General features: G+C 51.9%; 1 protein-coding gene across 1 annotated transcript in view; it reads right to left on the reverse strand.

Moving 5' to 3' along the window:
* EPHA8 (EPH receptor A8) overlaps window positions 1–16,416 on the reverse strand; it is a 45,406-nt gene that overhangs the window by 5,005 nt on the left and 23,985 nt on the right. Inside the window, exons 4-14 of the mRNA XM_031961538.1 lie at window positions 9,074–9,229; window positions 8,146–8,481; window positions 7,104–7,228; window positions 6,847–7,009; window positions 5,753–5,849; window positions 4,593–4,660; window positions 3,636–3,800; window positions 2,387–2,572; window positions 1,858–1,919; window positions 725–934; window positions 103–252 (exon numbers count right to left, since the gene is read on the reverse strand). Of these exons, the coding sequence (XP_031817398.1) occupies window positions 103–252; window positions 725–934; window positions 1,858–1,919; window positions 2,387–2,572; window positions 3,636–3,800; window positions 4,593–4,660; window positions 5,753–5,849; window positions 6,847–7,009; window positions 7,104–7,228; window positions 8,146–8,481; window positions 9,074–9,229 (1,718 nt within the window). The remainder of the gene's footprint in view (window positions 1–102; window positions 253–724; window positions 935–1,857; window positions 1,920–2,386; window positions 2,573–3,635; window positions 3,801–4,592; window positions 4,661–5,752; window positions 5,850–6,846; window positions 7,010–7,103; window positions 7,229–8,145; window positions 8,482–9,073; window positions 9,230–16,416) is intronic.

The following is a 16,416-nucleotide window of genomic DNA, read 5'->3' on the forward strand; positions in this document are numbered from 1 at the left end:
CTGGCTGCCCGGGGCCCCTGCCCCACCTCCTCCCCCAGGCCTTCCCTTTCCCCTGGGCCCCCACCTTCCCGCCCAGGGTCCCTGCCCGGGAGGGACACTCACATCACGGTTGGTCATATTCCAGTAGGGCCGCTCCCCGTAGGCCAGCACCTCCCACATCACCACCCCAAAACTCCACACGTCACTGGCCGAAGAGAACTTTCGGAAAGCGATGGCTTCGGGGGCCGTCCAGCGGATGGGGATCTTCCCACCCTGAGGCAGGAAGAGGCACCGATGGGCTCCCATAGCGACCCAGCCGAGCCCCGAGAACTGGAGGGAAGGGGTGGGGCCGGGAAGGGGCCGGCCGGAGCCAGAGCACGTCTGAGCTGGTGCAGCCCCTCCAGTCCGGAGGGGGAAACAGGTCAGGAAATGGAAGTCCAGAGGGGGACAAGGGTCAGGAAATGGAAGTCAGAGCAGGAAAAGGGTCAGGAAATCAAAGTCTGGAGGGGGAAAAGGGTCAGGAAATGGCAGACTTTGAACCTAAATCTTTTCATTTGGGGGAAACAACTATGCCCCATGTAGAGACACTAAGGAAACCAGGGGTAGGGTTGGGAGGGGAGCCTCTGAGCCCTCCAGAGCTGCAATCTTTCCACTGTCAGGAGCTGGGGAAGAGGGACGGGGAGCTGGCTGCCATCTGGAAGGCCCGAGCTCTGGGAGGAGATCCCTGTGGGCACCAGGCACCCACCGTGGTGGTGTAGGCTGCATCAGGGTCGTCCTCCAGGACACGAGAGAGGCCAAAGTCGGACACCTTGCATACCAGCTGGCTGTTGACCAGGACATTGCGGGCAGCCAGATCTCGATGGACATAGCCTAGGTCAGAGAGGTAGCGCATCCCAGCGCCCACCCCTCGCAGCATGCCGACCAGCTGCACGATGCTGAACTGCCCGTCATGGGTCTGAGGGTGAGAGAGAGGCTGGCTCTAGCCAAGGGCTCCCATAAAACCAGAACTTGGGTCCCCCCTCCCCTTTCCCTCCCTTTCCCCTTCCCTGTTTCCTGCCCCCTTTTCCCTTTCTCCCTTTTAATTTTCCCTTTTTTCCTTTTTCCCTTTTTCTGCCTTTTTTCCCCTTCTTTCTCCCTTTTTCCCCCTTTCCCCTCTTCCTCCTTTCTTTCTTCCCCTCCTTTTTCCTTCCTCCCTCCCTTCTTTTCTTCCTCCTTTCTTTTCCCCTTTCTCCCCCCCTTCCTTTCCCTTTCCCTCTCTTCCCCCCATCAATTTCTCCTCAGGGCCACCTTCCTCCTCTGTTCCCCCCCCCCTTTCCCCTTTCCAAATCCTTTCCTCTCAGCTCCAAATGGAAAGAGAAGGGGACGCTGAGAGTTGGGCCAGGGTGGGATGCTAAGCTACAGAAGCTGGGAACTGGAAGACACTCTGAGGCTCTACAATCCCACTGCCCTCTCAGGCAGATGACGTTCCAAAGACCACAGCTTATAATCTGTAGAGATGTTTTCAGTTCCACATCCCACACCAATGACCTTTCTGTGATACAGACTAACACCTATTGTCTCATTACCGAATCCAAAATTAAGAACTGAAAGGCACGGGAGTGACCAGGCTAACCCTTTACAGATGGGGACACAGGCCCAGAAAGGGGATATCACTTGCTCAGACTAAGGCTAGCAGATCCTGATTCCCAGCCATTACTGCCCCCTTCCATCTTTCTCCTCAGTCTAGCTAGCTCGGAGGGCCCAGAGCCAGAGGACGCTTGGGTTTAGGGACAGCCCTATCTTCTCCAAGCCTCTGGGGGGGGTTTCTACTTTCTCCCCAGTCTCTGAGCCGGAGGGAGGGCTCTTGGAGGGAGATAGGGAATGGGGATGGTCACATACCCTCAAGAAAGAATCCAGGGAGCCGTTCTCCATGTATTCAGTCACAATCATTGCCAAGCGGCCTGGGCAGAAGAGACAGAGAGGGACAGCTCTCTTGGGGGCTCCCAGCTCCCCAGCTTGCTCACTCTGGGTTGCCCTACATCCCACAAGTTTTTTGGGGTCCCTAACCATGGTTGAGGGATCCAAAGAAGAAAAAAGCTCCAGCCAGGAGATATCCAAGGGAAGTCCACCTTAAGGCCCTCTTTCCAGAGCTGACTTCCAATGGTGAGGATGGAAGCTATGAAGAATTCAATCGTAGTGGCCCGGAGAGCCATCGAGCAGAGCAGGCAAACCCGGGGCAGCTCAGTGGGCATCTACAGCCGGGCAGGGACACAGCTGGGCCAAGACGCTGGCCCTCCTCTTTTGAATTATTTTCCCTTGAGGAGTTAGAATGGGAAGGAGTTTCTCTTGGAGGTAGGGAGAGTGGTGGGCAGTAGGGGTGGCTGGGGAAGGGGTGGGGGTGGGTATTGGGGACCCCAAGGGTGCTCACCTCGGGTGACAACGCCCTCAAGGCGGATGATGTTGGGGTGGTCAAACTGTCCCATGATGGACGCCTCGCTGAGGAAGTCCCGCCGCTGGCGCTCTGAGGACCCTGCTTTCAGGGCCTTGATGGCCACTGGCACCTCTCGCTGCCCTGGCATCTGCAGGCGTCCGTAGCACACCTCCCCGGACTCACCTGAGGGTGCCAAGGAGGTGGTGAGCTCTTAGCCCCCTTAATTCCTATAAATGTCCCTCACTCCCTATCTTGTAAGAAAACTCCCTTCACAAAGATGTGACTCTGAGGCACATTCTGCCTCGCCTACAGGCAGCTGTATCTGCCTCCGTGATCCCACTTGGGGTTTTCTTGACAAAGGCTCTGGAGGGGCTGGCCACTTCCTTCAGTTTATGGATGAGGACATCAAGGCTGACAGGATTTGTCCAGGGTCTCCCGGCTAGCCTACGTTTGAGGCCAGATTTGGATTCAGGAAGCCCCGAGCTCTGGGCACTGCACTCCCTGGAGTGGTGGGCAGTAAGTGGTAAGGATCATGGACGCTGACCTCGGTCTGGGAACCTGAGGATGGGAAATCCTTGGAGGAGAGAACAAGGAGCACGTGGGGCCCAGGGCGGGAAGAGGCAAGGTCTTAGCTGAGGGTCTCCCGCCCTTGGTCAGGGCAGCTGGGAGGAGCTCTGGGCTTGGGGCCTGGCCCTGGGCTCTAATGCATAGGCAGGGACTGAGAGCAGGAGGGGGCATCCAATGTAGCATCTCCTCTAATGGAGGAGGAGAGTGAGCTGTGGGGGCAGGAGTGGCTCGTGTCTGGCCGACACTGGGCGTGTGGATTCAGACCCGGGTCCCCACCCCCTGAAGATGGCTCTGTCTGCCATTCCCCGGGTGTGTGTCAAACACAGAGGAAGCCATCCCTGGCAACCAGAGGTCAGACCCGGCCCCATCCTGTGGATCTCTGGGAGATTCTAGACTATCACGTGTTAGATTCGCCAGGACCTCAGTCCAACTGCCTCACATTTTACCACAGGCTCACTTTGAGAAGCATTTAGGGGAGTAGGAGACAGAGGCGGGTGGTCAGTGGGCCAGTTCCAAGCTCTGCTGATGTTGCTTATCCCAGCCAGGCCGCAATGGCTTAACCGAGTGATGGCTGCTGGCTGGGAAGGCCTTTGGCCCCGGCAGCAGCATGCTCTTGCCCTCCCCTCTCCCCAGCCAGCACCCCCACCCCCCCACAGCCCTGCTCCCTTCAGGTCCTCACCAGAACCAATGATCTTCTCAATATGGATCCTGGAGGCTTCGATCTCGCGACTGAAGCTGCGCCGGGCTCGCCCAGGCTCTTCATAGGTGTGAGGGTCTGAGTAGAACTGGGGTTCGGGGATCTTCCCGGGGGGATGGTGCAGGGGAAGGAAGACCGGGGGAGGAGCTGGAGGAAGGGTGTGGGAAGATGCCTCTTAGCAGTGTCCTAGGAGGCCCTTCCCTGGTGGGAGCCTCCACAGCCTCCCCTTCCTTAGTGGGACCCAGCCATTCTCCCCTGGAAGGACCTCTCCACACAGAAGGGCCAGGGGATGGTGAGAGTATTAGGGAATCTGCTAAAGGCTACTCAGAACTGAGCTCATCTCGTATAACCCAGAGCTGAAGAGAAATTCTCCCTCCAACATTCAACATGGAGATCTACAAAGGCATGGAGCTCACCACCTGAAGGCTGCTCCGCCTTTCGACCGTTCTCAAGAGTGAATTATTTCCCCCAACATTAGCCAGTATCTGAATCTCTGTAGCTTCCAGTCACCATCCGACTCTTTGTGCTGGCTCTGTGTGCTGGGCTTGAGCCAAATAGATCCGATTCCTTTTCCCCATGGCACCCCTTCAAATACTAAATGAGCTTGCATGCCTCTCACTCACGTTTTCTCTTATCCAAATGAAACAAGGCCTCCTGGCAGTGCTTGGGGCTTAGCCCAGAGACTCTTGGGGTCTCTAGAGAACCCTGAGATGCTTAGGGGGTCTGTGGTGTATTCTAGATCCCTGATTTTTATAAGCTCCAAAGAGCTTGGGGTCTATATTATGGGATTTCTAAAGTCTGCTGTTCCCTTTTCAGCAGTCAAAGGACACAAGAGGCTCTTGGAGCAGGGTTTCCTGGTTTTGGAAGCTCCTCTAGGACCCTTTCCTGCAGGCTTGTGTCCTTCCCCCCACCCCTATCTTTGAGGCCCTTTACACTTACCCTGCCCATTCTGATAGTGCATCTTCTCCTCATCAGAGTCCTGGAAGGCCTTGCTGTAGCCACAGTGCCTGAGAGAAAAGAGTCTCATTGTTCCTTCCATGGAACTCCTTCCTTCCCCTCCTCTGCCTTCCCCCCCACCCCACCAGCGCACCATCCTACACGAAGAGCTGGGATTTCTGTCACAAGGGATCCCATAACCTCACTCCCACCTGGGATGGGAAGCTAGGCTTGGGCCCGTGACTGCCTCCGGGTAGACTTCTTATCCCCTGGGCCCCCACCACCAGCATTTTCTTCCTCCAAATCTCTTCTTTTGAACAGAACTCTCCTCTCTCTCTTCCCTTCACACTCTAGATCTTGGGTCAAGCAAAACTTCTCCACCCAGAACTCCAAGCCTTGAAGAATGCCATGGCTAGCACATGGGCTCTCCTCACCATCAAACCTACAGCCCCCTTGCTTGGCCCAGTTTCATTCTAGAATCTGCTCTAGGAGGTCTCGTCTCTCTAACCCCGAGTCTAGCTGCTTGTGGAAGAGACGGCCCAGATGGGGGCTTGGTCCTGGCCCTGCCCCTGCCCAGCTGAGATGGGCTCCCCTCTCTCTTTTTGGGCTGTTACGTTCTTTACCCGTAGGATCAGGGGGTGAACTAAACGGTCTCTCAGGCTGAATGGAATTCTATGGCCCCTTCTGACCCTCCTACCCCCACTAGATGCATGGTTCTGGGCCGGTTGCTTAACCTCTGTGAACTTTAGTTTCCTCATCTGTAAAATGTGAGTAATAACAGCAGCTCCCTCCCAGAGTTGTTGTGATTGATATTTGTAAACTGCCTAGCAAACCTTAGCTCTATGGAAATACTAGCTACTATTATCACTACTTAAATATGAAATCCCACCCCTTAAGCGCCATTTGGTCCATGTCTCTCTCATGTAGCCAGAGCCAGTATTTTCAGGATAAGCCTGGGAAAGGAGGGGTAGGAAGAGAAGCAGACAGGGACAAGGACGGTAGGAAAGAGGAAGCAGAAAGAACGCCCCGCAGGCTGTGAACCCAGCAGGCCGGGGGCTTTCCTAGCCCTGAGAAGGGGAGACCCTGACTCGGGAAGGCTGGGCATCTGGGAGAAGGTGGGGGCTGGGAGAGGGGAGCAGGTAGAGGTCTGAGGTCCCACCCACCTCTTCTTGCAGATGAGCAGCAGCAGAAGGATGAGCAGACCTGTGATGAGAGTCAAGCAGATCCAGACAATGGTCCTGGTGTCATAGCGGAGCCCTGCTATGGAGGCAGGAGACAGTCGGATCGGGGGAGAAGGCTGACCCAGCTGAGGCGGGCAGAGCCAAAGGAGGGGGAGAGAAGCCCTTCACCCAGCCCGGACCCCTCACTAACCCTTCTGAGGCCTGGGGGGACCTTGTACTTCCATGGCTGGCACAGATCTGCTTAAGTCCTCTAGAACGAGCAGCTCATCCTGGGCGGTCCTGGGGTCCTTCCCTGAGCATTAGACCCTGCTGTGCTTCAGCAGTCTGGTCTGTGGCCCCTCTCTGCTGTGTTCTAAGGACCCCCCAGCTCTGATGGTCCCTCTCTGCTGTGACAGACTATGTTCTAAGGTTCTATGTTCTAAGGTTCCTACCAGCTTTAATGTTCTATGTTCTAAGGGCTCTCCCAGCTCCAACATTTTATGTTCTAAGGTCTCTCCCAGCTCTAACATTCTATGATCCAAGGTCCTTCTTTGTAGTGACGGGCTTTGTTCTAATGTTCTATGTTCTGAGGCCCCCTTGCTCTGACATTCTCTGGTCAATGGTCCCTTCTTGCTCTCAGTCTCTATCCTTTCAGTTTATTCTCTCAGGATTCCCAAAGCTATAACTGTCTATCTGGCATAAGGGATAGAGAACAAGATTCAAAGTTGGGAAGTCATGAGCTCGTGATACTTAATATCCGGTGTTATTAGATAGTACTCACATGTTACCTGACTCAGATACTTAATATCTGGTGACCCAGAGCGAGTCCTTCTCTTGGCCTTAGTTTCCCCATCTTTCATGCGACATAATGACCTCACCCTTATAGGGATGTTGTACCTCAAACAGCTGCCACAAATATGTAGATGAAGGACCTTATTATGTTAGCAATGGTCATTTACATTTTGTTTTAAGTTTCCTTCAACCCCAAACATTCTCTGGTTCCCTTCCAACTCTGAAATTGTATGTTTCAAGGCCCCTTCCCAGGCCCGAGGGGATGGAGATACTCCCCTCGAGGGCTCCTCCTGCCTAATACTCACTTGGTTTTCCAGTCTCCACTTCCATGGCCGGGCTAAAGCGGCCACAGCCTGCGGACGTGCGGGCTCGCACCTGGAACACGTAGTGGGTGCCAGGCTTCAGCCCAGACACAGTTGCCCTCGTGGTTGTGGCCTTCAGGGTGGAGTAACTCTGCATCTCCTTGTCCTGGGGGGTCGGAGGGAGAGGCGAGCTCAGGAGACTGGCCCTGCCCAGGAGCCCACCGTCCTGTCAGCCTCGGCCCCAGCCCCGCAGCCTTTACCTTCTCGTAGTATTTGATTTCGTACTCCAGGATGATCCCGTTGGGCTGGGCCGGTTCTTGCCACAGCAGCGTGACACTGGTCTGCCCAGCTCGCTCCTGGCGGATCGCCACCACTTGGGACGGGGCTAGAAAGGCCAAAGCGGCGGGGCCTTAGAAAGGTCTGGTATGGCACCTGGCATCTGCCTCCCTTTTCTGGAGCCCTGCCTTTGCGCCTGTGCAGGCGCCTCCTCCCCAAGCCCCGTCCCGACTAGTTGTGATCCTAGCCCTGATGTCTGAACTTGGATCAGTGATTTTTGTCTGAGTCTCAATGTTCTTACCTGTGAGTCCGTAGTGGATGGGATGGAAGATCTTGAAGAGCGTGGTTTCAAGGCTTCTTACAGCTCTAACATTCCATATTCCAAGTTCCCTCCCAGGTTCTAAGGGCCCTCCCAGCTCTGACATCCTGGGCTCTAAGGGCCCTCCCAGCTCTGACATCCCAGGTTCTAAGGGCCCTCCCAGCTCTGACATCCTGGGCTCTAAGGGCCCTCCCAGCCCTGACATCCTGGGCTCTAAGGGCCCTCCCAGCCCTGACATCCCGGGCTCTAAGGGCCCTCCCAGCTCTGACCTCCTGTGTTCTCAGGGCCCTCCCAGCCCTGACATCCTGGGCTCTAAGGGCTCTCCCAGCTCTGATCTCCTGGGTTCTCAGGGCCCTCCCAGCCCTGACATCCTGGGTTCTAAGGGCTCTCCCAGCTCTGATCTCCTGGATTCTAAGGGCCCTCCCAGCCCTGACATCCTGGGTTCTAAGGGCCCTCCTGGCTCTGACATTCTCTGGCCTAGAATTCCATTCAACTTTAATAATTAGAATTGAAGGTTTCCTATGTTTCTAGTCCCCACTGTTTCGAGTCTCTTACCCTTCCTCTCATGAAACCAGCTGTACTTGTCTAGCCCATCCAGCTGCCATCTCAGTGGACCCTTGGGCTGTTTCCTTGGGAGCACACCTTCTCCCCTCGCCCATCAGGGGCTCTAAAGCCCCCCAGGAATGAGGTCCCTCGGCTCCTCCTACCTGCCTGGTTCGTGGTGATGTTGACGGAGGCGGCTCGTCGGGGCTCTAGACTGAGGTCGGACACGCCATTGACAGCCTCGATCCAGAAGGTATAATTCATGTGGGCAAGCAGATTGGCGACCGTCAGGGCCGTCTGCACCAGGTTCATCTGCTGGGGCACAAACCGGGTGCCGCTGCCGCAGGCATCACATTGGCTCGGGTCCCAGGAGCAGCGGCGGCAGACGGCGTTGTAAGTGATGTCACTGCGACCTCCCTTGTCCAGGGGAGGGTCCCACTCCAGGGTCACCGAGGTCCCGTTCACACTGGAGATCAGGTTCACGGGGGCAGAGGGAGGCCCTGCAGAGCAGAGAGACCCAGACCAACCCCCAGCTGTAGTTCTGGCGCGTTTGGGCGGATTCATCTGGCTCTGTCTCAGACCCTCCGCCGCCTGGAGGGCTCACGGGAGGCAGGAGCTCTGTCTCCCTAGAAGCGTGGGAGACCCAGATACAGAGACTCCATTTCTTCCATAGCCAGATGCTTGGCCTCTAATCCAGCCTCCTTCTCTCCCCCACCCACAGAGAGCAGAACGAGTGCCTCCATCCCGGGCAGTTGTCGTTCCAGGCCACCGTAACTTGGCCCCAGACCCACTAGGCCTCCATCATGTCCTACTTAATGGTTTCACATCCCCTCACTGGTCTAACAGGAGAGCAAAAATCCATGCATCATCCAGATTTTGCACCTTCTTTTCATAACCAGAACGATACTCTGCATATAGTAGGCACTTAATAAACTGAATTTTGATGGATTGAATACTGAATGAGATTTCACTCCATGCCTGAAGGTGGAAAAGCGAGTGGGACTGGAAGGCTCAGTTATCAAGGCTGGCAAAGAGGAGGAAAGAAGTGGGACAGACTGCCCTCATCCTTCCCCCAAAGGGAAGGGCACTCACGAGTGCAGGCCGCGGATGGTGGGTCAAGGGCTGCCCGGTAATAGCTGAGGTCACAGTGGCAGGTCTGGGCTGCAGTGGTGGCCGCGTGGCTGTGTGAGGGGCACCTGGCGCACAGCTGGTCACCCGGAGCTGACTTGTAAGTCCCCAGCTCACAGGCTGCAGAGAGAAAGATGGAGCAAGCTGTGGGGAAAAGCCAATGAGCCTGCCCCGCAACCCGGCGAGAGGGACCAGCTCCTGCTGACACCATTCGAATGGAGACCCCTTCCCAGGAACCCATAGCTTTATAAAACAGGATATCAGAGTCAGAAGGGACATTAGGACAGACTGCTCAGAGCTGGGGCGGGAGGGGGGGGCGGCAGGCCTGGGAGGGTCCTCAGAACATAAAATGTCACAACTGAAAGTGATGTTAGAACAAAGACCGTTAGACACTGAGACAGGTGAAGGATGGGATATTACTGAGCCCAAAGAAAGAATGGTGACGATAGGGGAGTGTGGGAAGGCTACGGACTAAGGCAAAGTGAAGTCGGCCGAACCAGGAAAGGAATAGACATAAACAAAGGATCGCGAGCATTTATGAAATGCCTATGAAATGCTTAGCACCAGGGACACAAATAGAATCTAATGATCCCTATTTTTTTTATTTTATTTTTGCTGCAGCAATTGGGGTTAAGTGACTTGCCCAGGGTCACACAGCTAGGAAGTGCTAAGTGTTTGAGACCACATTTGAACTCGGGTCCTCCTGACTTCAGGGCTGGTACTCTATCCACCCGCCACCTACCTGCCCCAATCCCTATTTTATTTTATTTTTATTTATTTTTCCCCCCAATCCCTATTTTTAAAGAGCTTGCACATTCAACAAAATCTAAACTGAATTCTATAACAACTAATTTTAACCTGGAAGAAGAGAAAGGAGAATATTCATCTACTTTTTTTTCAAAGAGGAAAAAATTATATATACTGTTGGATTTGACTAATGCCTTGATGGCTTTGAATGAATTGATTTTTTTTCTCTTTACTTTTTGTTTTCTATTATAGGAGATGGCTCTCAAAGTAAGGGAGGGGGAAGATTATATTTAGAAATAAAGATGATGTAAAAACAGGAAAAAAAAAATTTTTAAAGAATATAGAATGCTGGAGTCGGGCCAGATCCTAGAGCATAGAATATTAGAGCTAAAATTCAATTTTTACTAAACAAATTAAATAATCATGCGTTCTATGTAGGTGACACAAAATAAAAGAAACTAATAGAGCCCTTTTCTCAACACTGTCACATTCAGTCTACTCTGTGGATCCCTGGAGATAATTTGGTCCCACTTTACAGAATAGGAAACAGAGGTCATGGGGTGAAATGCTAAGACCCATGGGCATTTAGAGCAGCACCTTGGACCTCAAGGCTGGTACTCTTGTTGCTTCCCTGAAGGAGGCCTTGAGTCTGCAGCACCTCTATTAATAAATAGTCCCTCAGCTGGGCAGTGCAAAGAAACCTGGATTTAAATTCTGGCTCTGCTACTAATAATTTGGGGAATCACCACTGAGTCATGTTGCCTCTTTGGTTCTCACTGAGTGTTATACTGGATGGCTTCCAATTTCTCTTTCAGTTTTAAATATTATGACTCACCAGCCCTTCACAGGAATCAGGAACATTTGGACATCCCCCTCTGTGAATGGAGGGCAGGTGTTCCCTGCTGTGGCTGCAGGGAAATCCCTAAATCTGTATGATGAGGTCCTGAGCTCATTCCTCCAACTCCTCCAGAAAGATACAGAAGGGAAAATCCCCGACCCACAAGCCAATCACAGAACTGTTTAAAACCCTCAGATGGACTCAAAACCTCACTAGTAAAAAGTAGGTCTCTAGTGGAAAATGCACTAGAGAAAGGCAGAAGCCCTTAGTTTGCGTTCTTGTTGGGCACTTTCCCCAACTGGGTAATCTTGGGAAATTGCTTTCTGAGCCTCAGTTTTGTCATCTGTAAAATCAGCACATGGTGCAAGCTTAAACATGCTATGGGAATCTGTCATTATCTTAATTATTACTATTGTTCAGGGAGAGGGGTTTTCATGAAAATAAAAAGTAAAGAGAAAATAATTCATTCAAACACATTAGTCAAATCCATGGACTTGGAAGAGAGGCTCATTTCCACCTAATATGTATTTGTGAATCCCCTATACTGTTTGGAGGATTGCGCCGGGCCCTCGGGGAGGTAGAAAGGCTAGCAGAGTCCCTGGTGTCATGAGCCTTACAGTCCGGTAGGTGTGAAAGCTCTGAGTACCTCCCTCTACTTACAGTCTCGGCCTCTTGGTTAGAAGTCCTTGAGAAGAGGGGGCCTTATACTCTTGGGGCATCCTGCCCCTTCACTGCCCTCCTGCCTGCAGTATGCCAGCCAAGAACCCACGCAGCTCTGCAGGAAGACCTCGCAGGGGAAGGGGTGAGCCAACTCCTGAGGCTGCCCACGGCCCTTTTGTTTAGAGTTCTTCATTGGAAGGACTTTTTCCTTTTATCAAATCAAGGTCTGCCTCTGTACCCTGTGTTCTGCCCTCTGTAGACAAGGATCACAAGGCTACCTTCTCTTTCACAAGACGGCCCTGCAAACGCTCGGGGCAGTGCAGCCGGGTCTGGAGTCGGGAAGCCCCGAGTTCAAACCCAGTTTTCTCATCCACCAAATGAGCTGGAGAAGGAAATGGAAAGCCGGTCCAGTTTCTCTGCCAAGAAAATCCCACACAGAGGCACGAAGAAATTGGACATGACTGAAAAATGACTGAACCACCATCTTCAAACAGCTGCTGACAGTTCTTGGGTCCACCCACTAAGTCTTCTCTGCCACGGGTTTAACCTCCCTAGTTTCTTCACATCATCCTTGCATGTCATGGATTCCAGGCTTTTCAAGGTTCTGCTCACCCTCCGGGGACACTAAAGCTTATCCCTGTCCTTCCCAAAATGAACTGATCACAATTCTCTGAATGTCACCTGACCAGAGAGCAGTGAGTCGCTCACCCCTCAGTCCTTCAAGTAGCTGGCGGTCAAATTAGGTGCCATCGGCTGCCACTCTTGGCTCACATGGAGTTTGTGGGCCCCTCCAAGGTGCAAATCTTTTTTTCCAATGAAAGATCATCTCTCCACCTCCCCCCCTCCCAAAAAAAAACCCTGGGCATGTCGTAGATGTTTAGTACAATTCATATCGGAGGTCTTCCCCACCCCCAGCCGAACCATAAGCTCCTTGAGGACAAGTGAAATGGTCAGCTTTTGGCAGGAGGCTGGATGGGATGGCTTCCAACTTTCCTACTCTATAGAACTCATTATAATCCCAATGCATAAGTCTCTGTCTCTCAGTCAGCACCTGGAACAGTCATTGCAATAGCAACCAGCATTGATGTAGTAACTGAAGGTCTGCAAAGGCCTTACAAATATCCTGGGGTTTGATCCTCGCAGCTCTGGGTACCATGGCATCCCCTCCCGAATGTCATGGTCCTTTTGGAGAAGGAGGAACAAACACCATCTTCTGTGAGTGGAGTGGCCCCTGGGGGGACCCAGCTGGAAACAGTCAGCTGGACAATGCAGCTCACTTGTTTTCTTAATTTCTTTCTTTCTTCCTTTTCTCCCTCCCCCTATCTCTCTCTCCTTCCTCCATCTTTCTTTCTCTTGCTCTTTTCTTTCCTTCATTCCTTCCATCCTTCCTTCCTCTTTCTCTCCTTCCCTTTCTTTATTCCTATATCCCTTTTTCTTTTTTCTCCTTTTCTTCTTCCTTTCTTTTCTTTTTTTTTCTCTCTCTCTCTTCCTTCCTTCCTTTCTCCTTCCCTCTCTTTTTCCTTTCTTTTTCTTTCTCTCTTTTCCTTCTTTCCTCCCTCCCTCCCTTTCTCTCTCTGTCTCTCTCTGTGTATCTCTGTGTGTCTCTCTCTGTCTCTCTCTTTTTTCTTTCCTTCTGTCTACATAGGGTATCATATCCTTACCTGCAGGTTCTCTGCCCAAAGGAATGTAATTTTTTTTTTTTTATCACTGAAACCTCCCAAGATGTTTTGGGATTTACAGGCTAGAGTTCTTTGTTAAGACCCATGCCTTTAAACTCAAATCACTCTGGCTTTCAATGATTGACTGTTCACAGTAGGTCTTAGGCCAAGTCCCATCTGGTTATTACTTGGGCCCTGACTGATTTAGAGTGAGTGTAAATAGCAATTGATTGTGTTTTGGACAGACCTGAGGGTCTCCTCCTCCCAGATTGATTTTTTAAACTAAGTAAAAGAGGTCATTCTTTGCCTCAATTCTCACCTAGCCTAAATTACCGAGCTTTGCCTCAGTCAAACTGAGACCTGTTGAAGACCTTAGCTTAAAAAGGTCGAGCTCTTCCATTGCCTCCAGAATCATCTCCAGTCGTCCTGATCTATTTCTGGCCACTGGACCCAGATGGTTCTGGAGGGGAAAGTGAGACAGGTGACCTTGCCCAGACCTCCCTCATTTCAATCCAATTCACTGATGTCATGTCCTCTTCGAGAACGAAGGACAAATAATAACTATCGGAGCAGTGTTAGTATTATCTCTGTTTTAAAGATGAAGAAACTGAGGGTCACACAGATAGTTGCTATTTGAGAATATCTATAAAATGGAAGCCAAGTCTTTCTCCTGACACCAAGTACAGAACTCTATCCATTGGGCAACCCAGCTGCAATACAATATGAAACCCTAGAAGGTTGGGGCTGAAAGAGAGCTTAGCCGTTATCTAGCCTGATAGAGCAGGAAGCTGAAAGGGAAGTGATTTGTCCAAAGTCAAAGACACTAATTGGTAGCAAAGCTATTAATAGATTCCAGGTCTTTTTTTTTTTTTTTTTCTGAGGCAATTGGGGCCAAGTGACTTGCCCAGAGTCACACAGCCAGGAAGTGCTAAGTGTCTGAGGCCAGATTTGTACTCAGGTCCTCCTGACTTCAGGGCTGGGGCTCTATCCACTGCGCCATCTAGCTGCCCCTAGATTCCAGGTCTTAGGGCAGTGTTGCACAGTGGGAAGGGCATTAGATTTAAAGTCAGAGGACCTGAGTTTAAATGCCAGCATTTAACATGCCATTTAACATTTAAATGCCAGACTGAACAAGGCAATCTCTTTGGGTCTCAGTTTCTTTATCTGCAAAATGAGGGTGTTGAAGTCTATAGTCTTTGAACACCAAATCTATGCTCCCATGATCCCAATCCAGAACCAGAATGTTGCCTCCATGTCATCCATTCCACTCTTTTTTTAAGAATCATAAAATTTTAGCAGGATTTTAATGAATGTATGTTGATATATTCTCCCTAGTTCATGTTTGGTGAAGGATTTGGACTTGTGTATTCTAAGGACCCTCCCTGATTTATATTTTCTAAGGGCCCTTTAAGCTCTGACATTTTATGTTCTAAGGACCTTTCCTGTTCTGATTTGTGTGTCCTAAGAGCCCACCCAGCTCTGACATCCTGTGTTCTAAGGGCCTCTAAGATCTGATATTCTATGTTCCAAGGGTCTTTCCTGCTCTGACTTTCTGTATTCTAGGGGCTCTCCCAGATCTGTCCCAGATTCTCTGTCCTAAGAGTCCTTTCAGCTCTAACATTTTATGTTCTAATGGCATTTCCTGCTCTGACATTGTGTGTTCTAATGTTTCCCTCCCCACCATCTCTGACATCCCATGTTCTAAGGGCCCTCCCAGCTCTGACCTCCTGGGTTCTAAGGGCCCTCCCAGCTCTGACCTCCTGGGTTCTAAGGGCCCTCCCAGCTCTGACCTCCTGGGTTCTAAGGGCCCTCCCAGCTCTGACATCCTGTGTTCTAAGGGCCTCCAAGATCTGATATTCTATGATCCAAGGGTCTTTCCTCCCTCTGACATCCTGTGTTCTAAGGGCCTCCAAGATCTGATATTCTATGATCCAAGGGTCTTTCCTCCTCTGACATTCTGTGTTCTAGGGGCTCTCTCAGATCTGATATTCTTGTCCTAAGGGCTCTTTCAACTCTGACATTTTATGTTCTAATGACCTTTCCTGCTTTGACATTGTGTGTTCTAAGCTCCCTCCCATTTCTGACAATCTGGATTCGAAGGGCCCTCCCAGCTCTGACCTCCTGGGTTCTAAGGGCCCTCCCAGCTCTGACCTCCTGGATTCTAAGGGCCCTCCCAGCTCTGACCTCCTGGGTTCTAAGGGCCCTCCCAGCTCTGACCTCCTGGATTCTAAGGGCCCTCCCAGGTCTGACATTCTGTGTCCTAAGGACCCTCCCAGCTCCAATATATTATGTCCCTGGCCCCTCCCAGCTAAAATATTTCATCATTCATTCAAAAGTTGATATTTTTATATACCTGTCATGGAAACCTGGAAATTTCCCCTTTTGAATCCCAATAGTAGGGGATTATAACGTGCTCAGCTGATGCCCATATGGTTATAACATGTCAGGGCCAGATTAATCTGAGCAATGAAAATAAAATAATCTTTAATAACAATACTAATCGCCAGCCCTGGGGGATGTGAGAGATCTGGATGCTGAGGTCGGGGACTAATCGACAGAGACAGATGGTGTTGCTCTGGGCCAATGCCAGGCTGGCCCTGTCTGAGGAAAGGCTGGGCCTTGGGGCCTTCCGGCAGAGGGCCAGCTGGGGGGCTCTGCCCACAGAGTGCGCTCCCACCCCCATCCACCTGGCATGAAGCCATTTCCCATTCTCCCCCTGTCCCCAGACCTGCTGGTCACACCAGCAGCTGCTTAGAGACCAGGCCCCCCTCTGTTCTCCTATTCAAACAGCTTTAGATTTGACAAATAAGGTGTCCGGCTGTGGACGGCCAAAGGAAATTAATTCTAAATCAGATTTTAAACACAGTCAGGAAAGCCAAAGAACTCGTCTTTCATTCCCTCTCCCCCTCCCGCCCCGCTCAGAAATGAGCCTTTGATATTTATAGAAAGATGATTAGGGCCACAGAGGGTGATTTATATCTTCTGTCCGGGTGACAGGAGGGAAGCCGGGCCCCAGGTCTGGGACGCTCCTGCTCTCCCTGGCACCTCTCCCGGCATCGTCCCCTCCTGTGGTAGGCGGGGAGGGGGCAGGGGCAGAGAGCTGCCCGACTGAGAGGCAGGAAATGCAGGTGCAAGAGCCGAGCCACCCGAGATCTTTGGGCCGGGGCCTCCTTTGTAGACTGAGGCCTAAGTGGCCTCTGTGGCTCTCCGGCTCAAAGTCTGCGATCTTACCAGCCTGCCTCATGGCCTTGGCTGATCTGCTTAAGGCCGCTGGGCCTGGACTGACCACAAAGCAATTCTAAGGAGGCTCCGGTTAAAGGCCGGTCTTGTACCTGCCACGCCACTCTGACATGGGGTCAGAGACCCCGGGCTTGGCCCAAGGCCCAGGCTCAGAAGAGAAGACC

The sequence above is a fragment of the Sarcophilus harrisii genome, chromosome 3, assembly GCF_902635505.1.
Source record: "Sarcophilus harrisii chromosome 3, mSarHar1.11, whole genome shotgun sequence".
Taxonomy (NCBI): domain Eukaryota; kingdom Metazoa; phylum Chordata; class Mammalia; order Dasyuromorphia; family Dasyuridae; genus Sarcophilus; species Sarcophilus harrisii.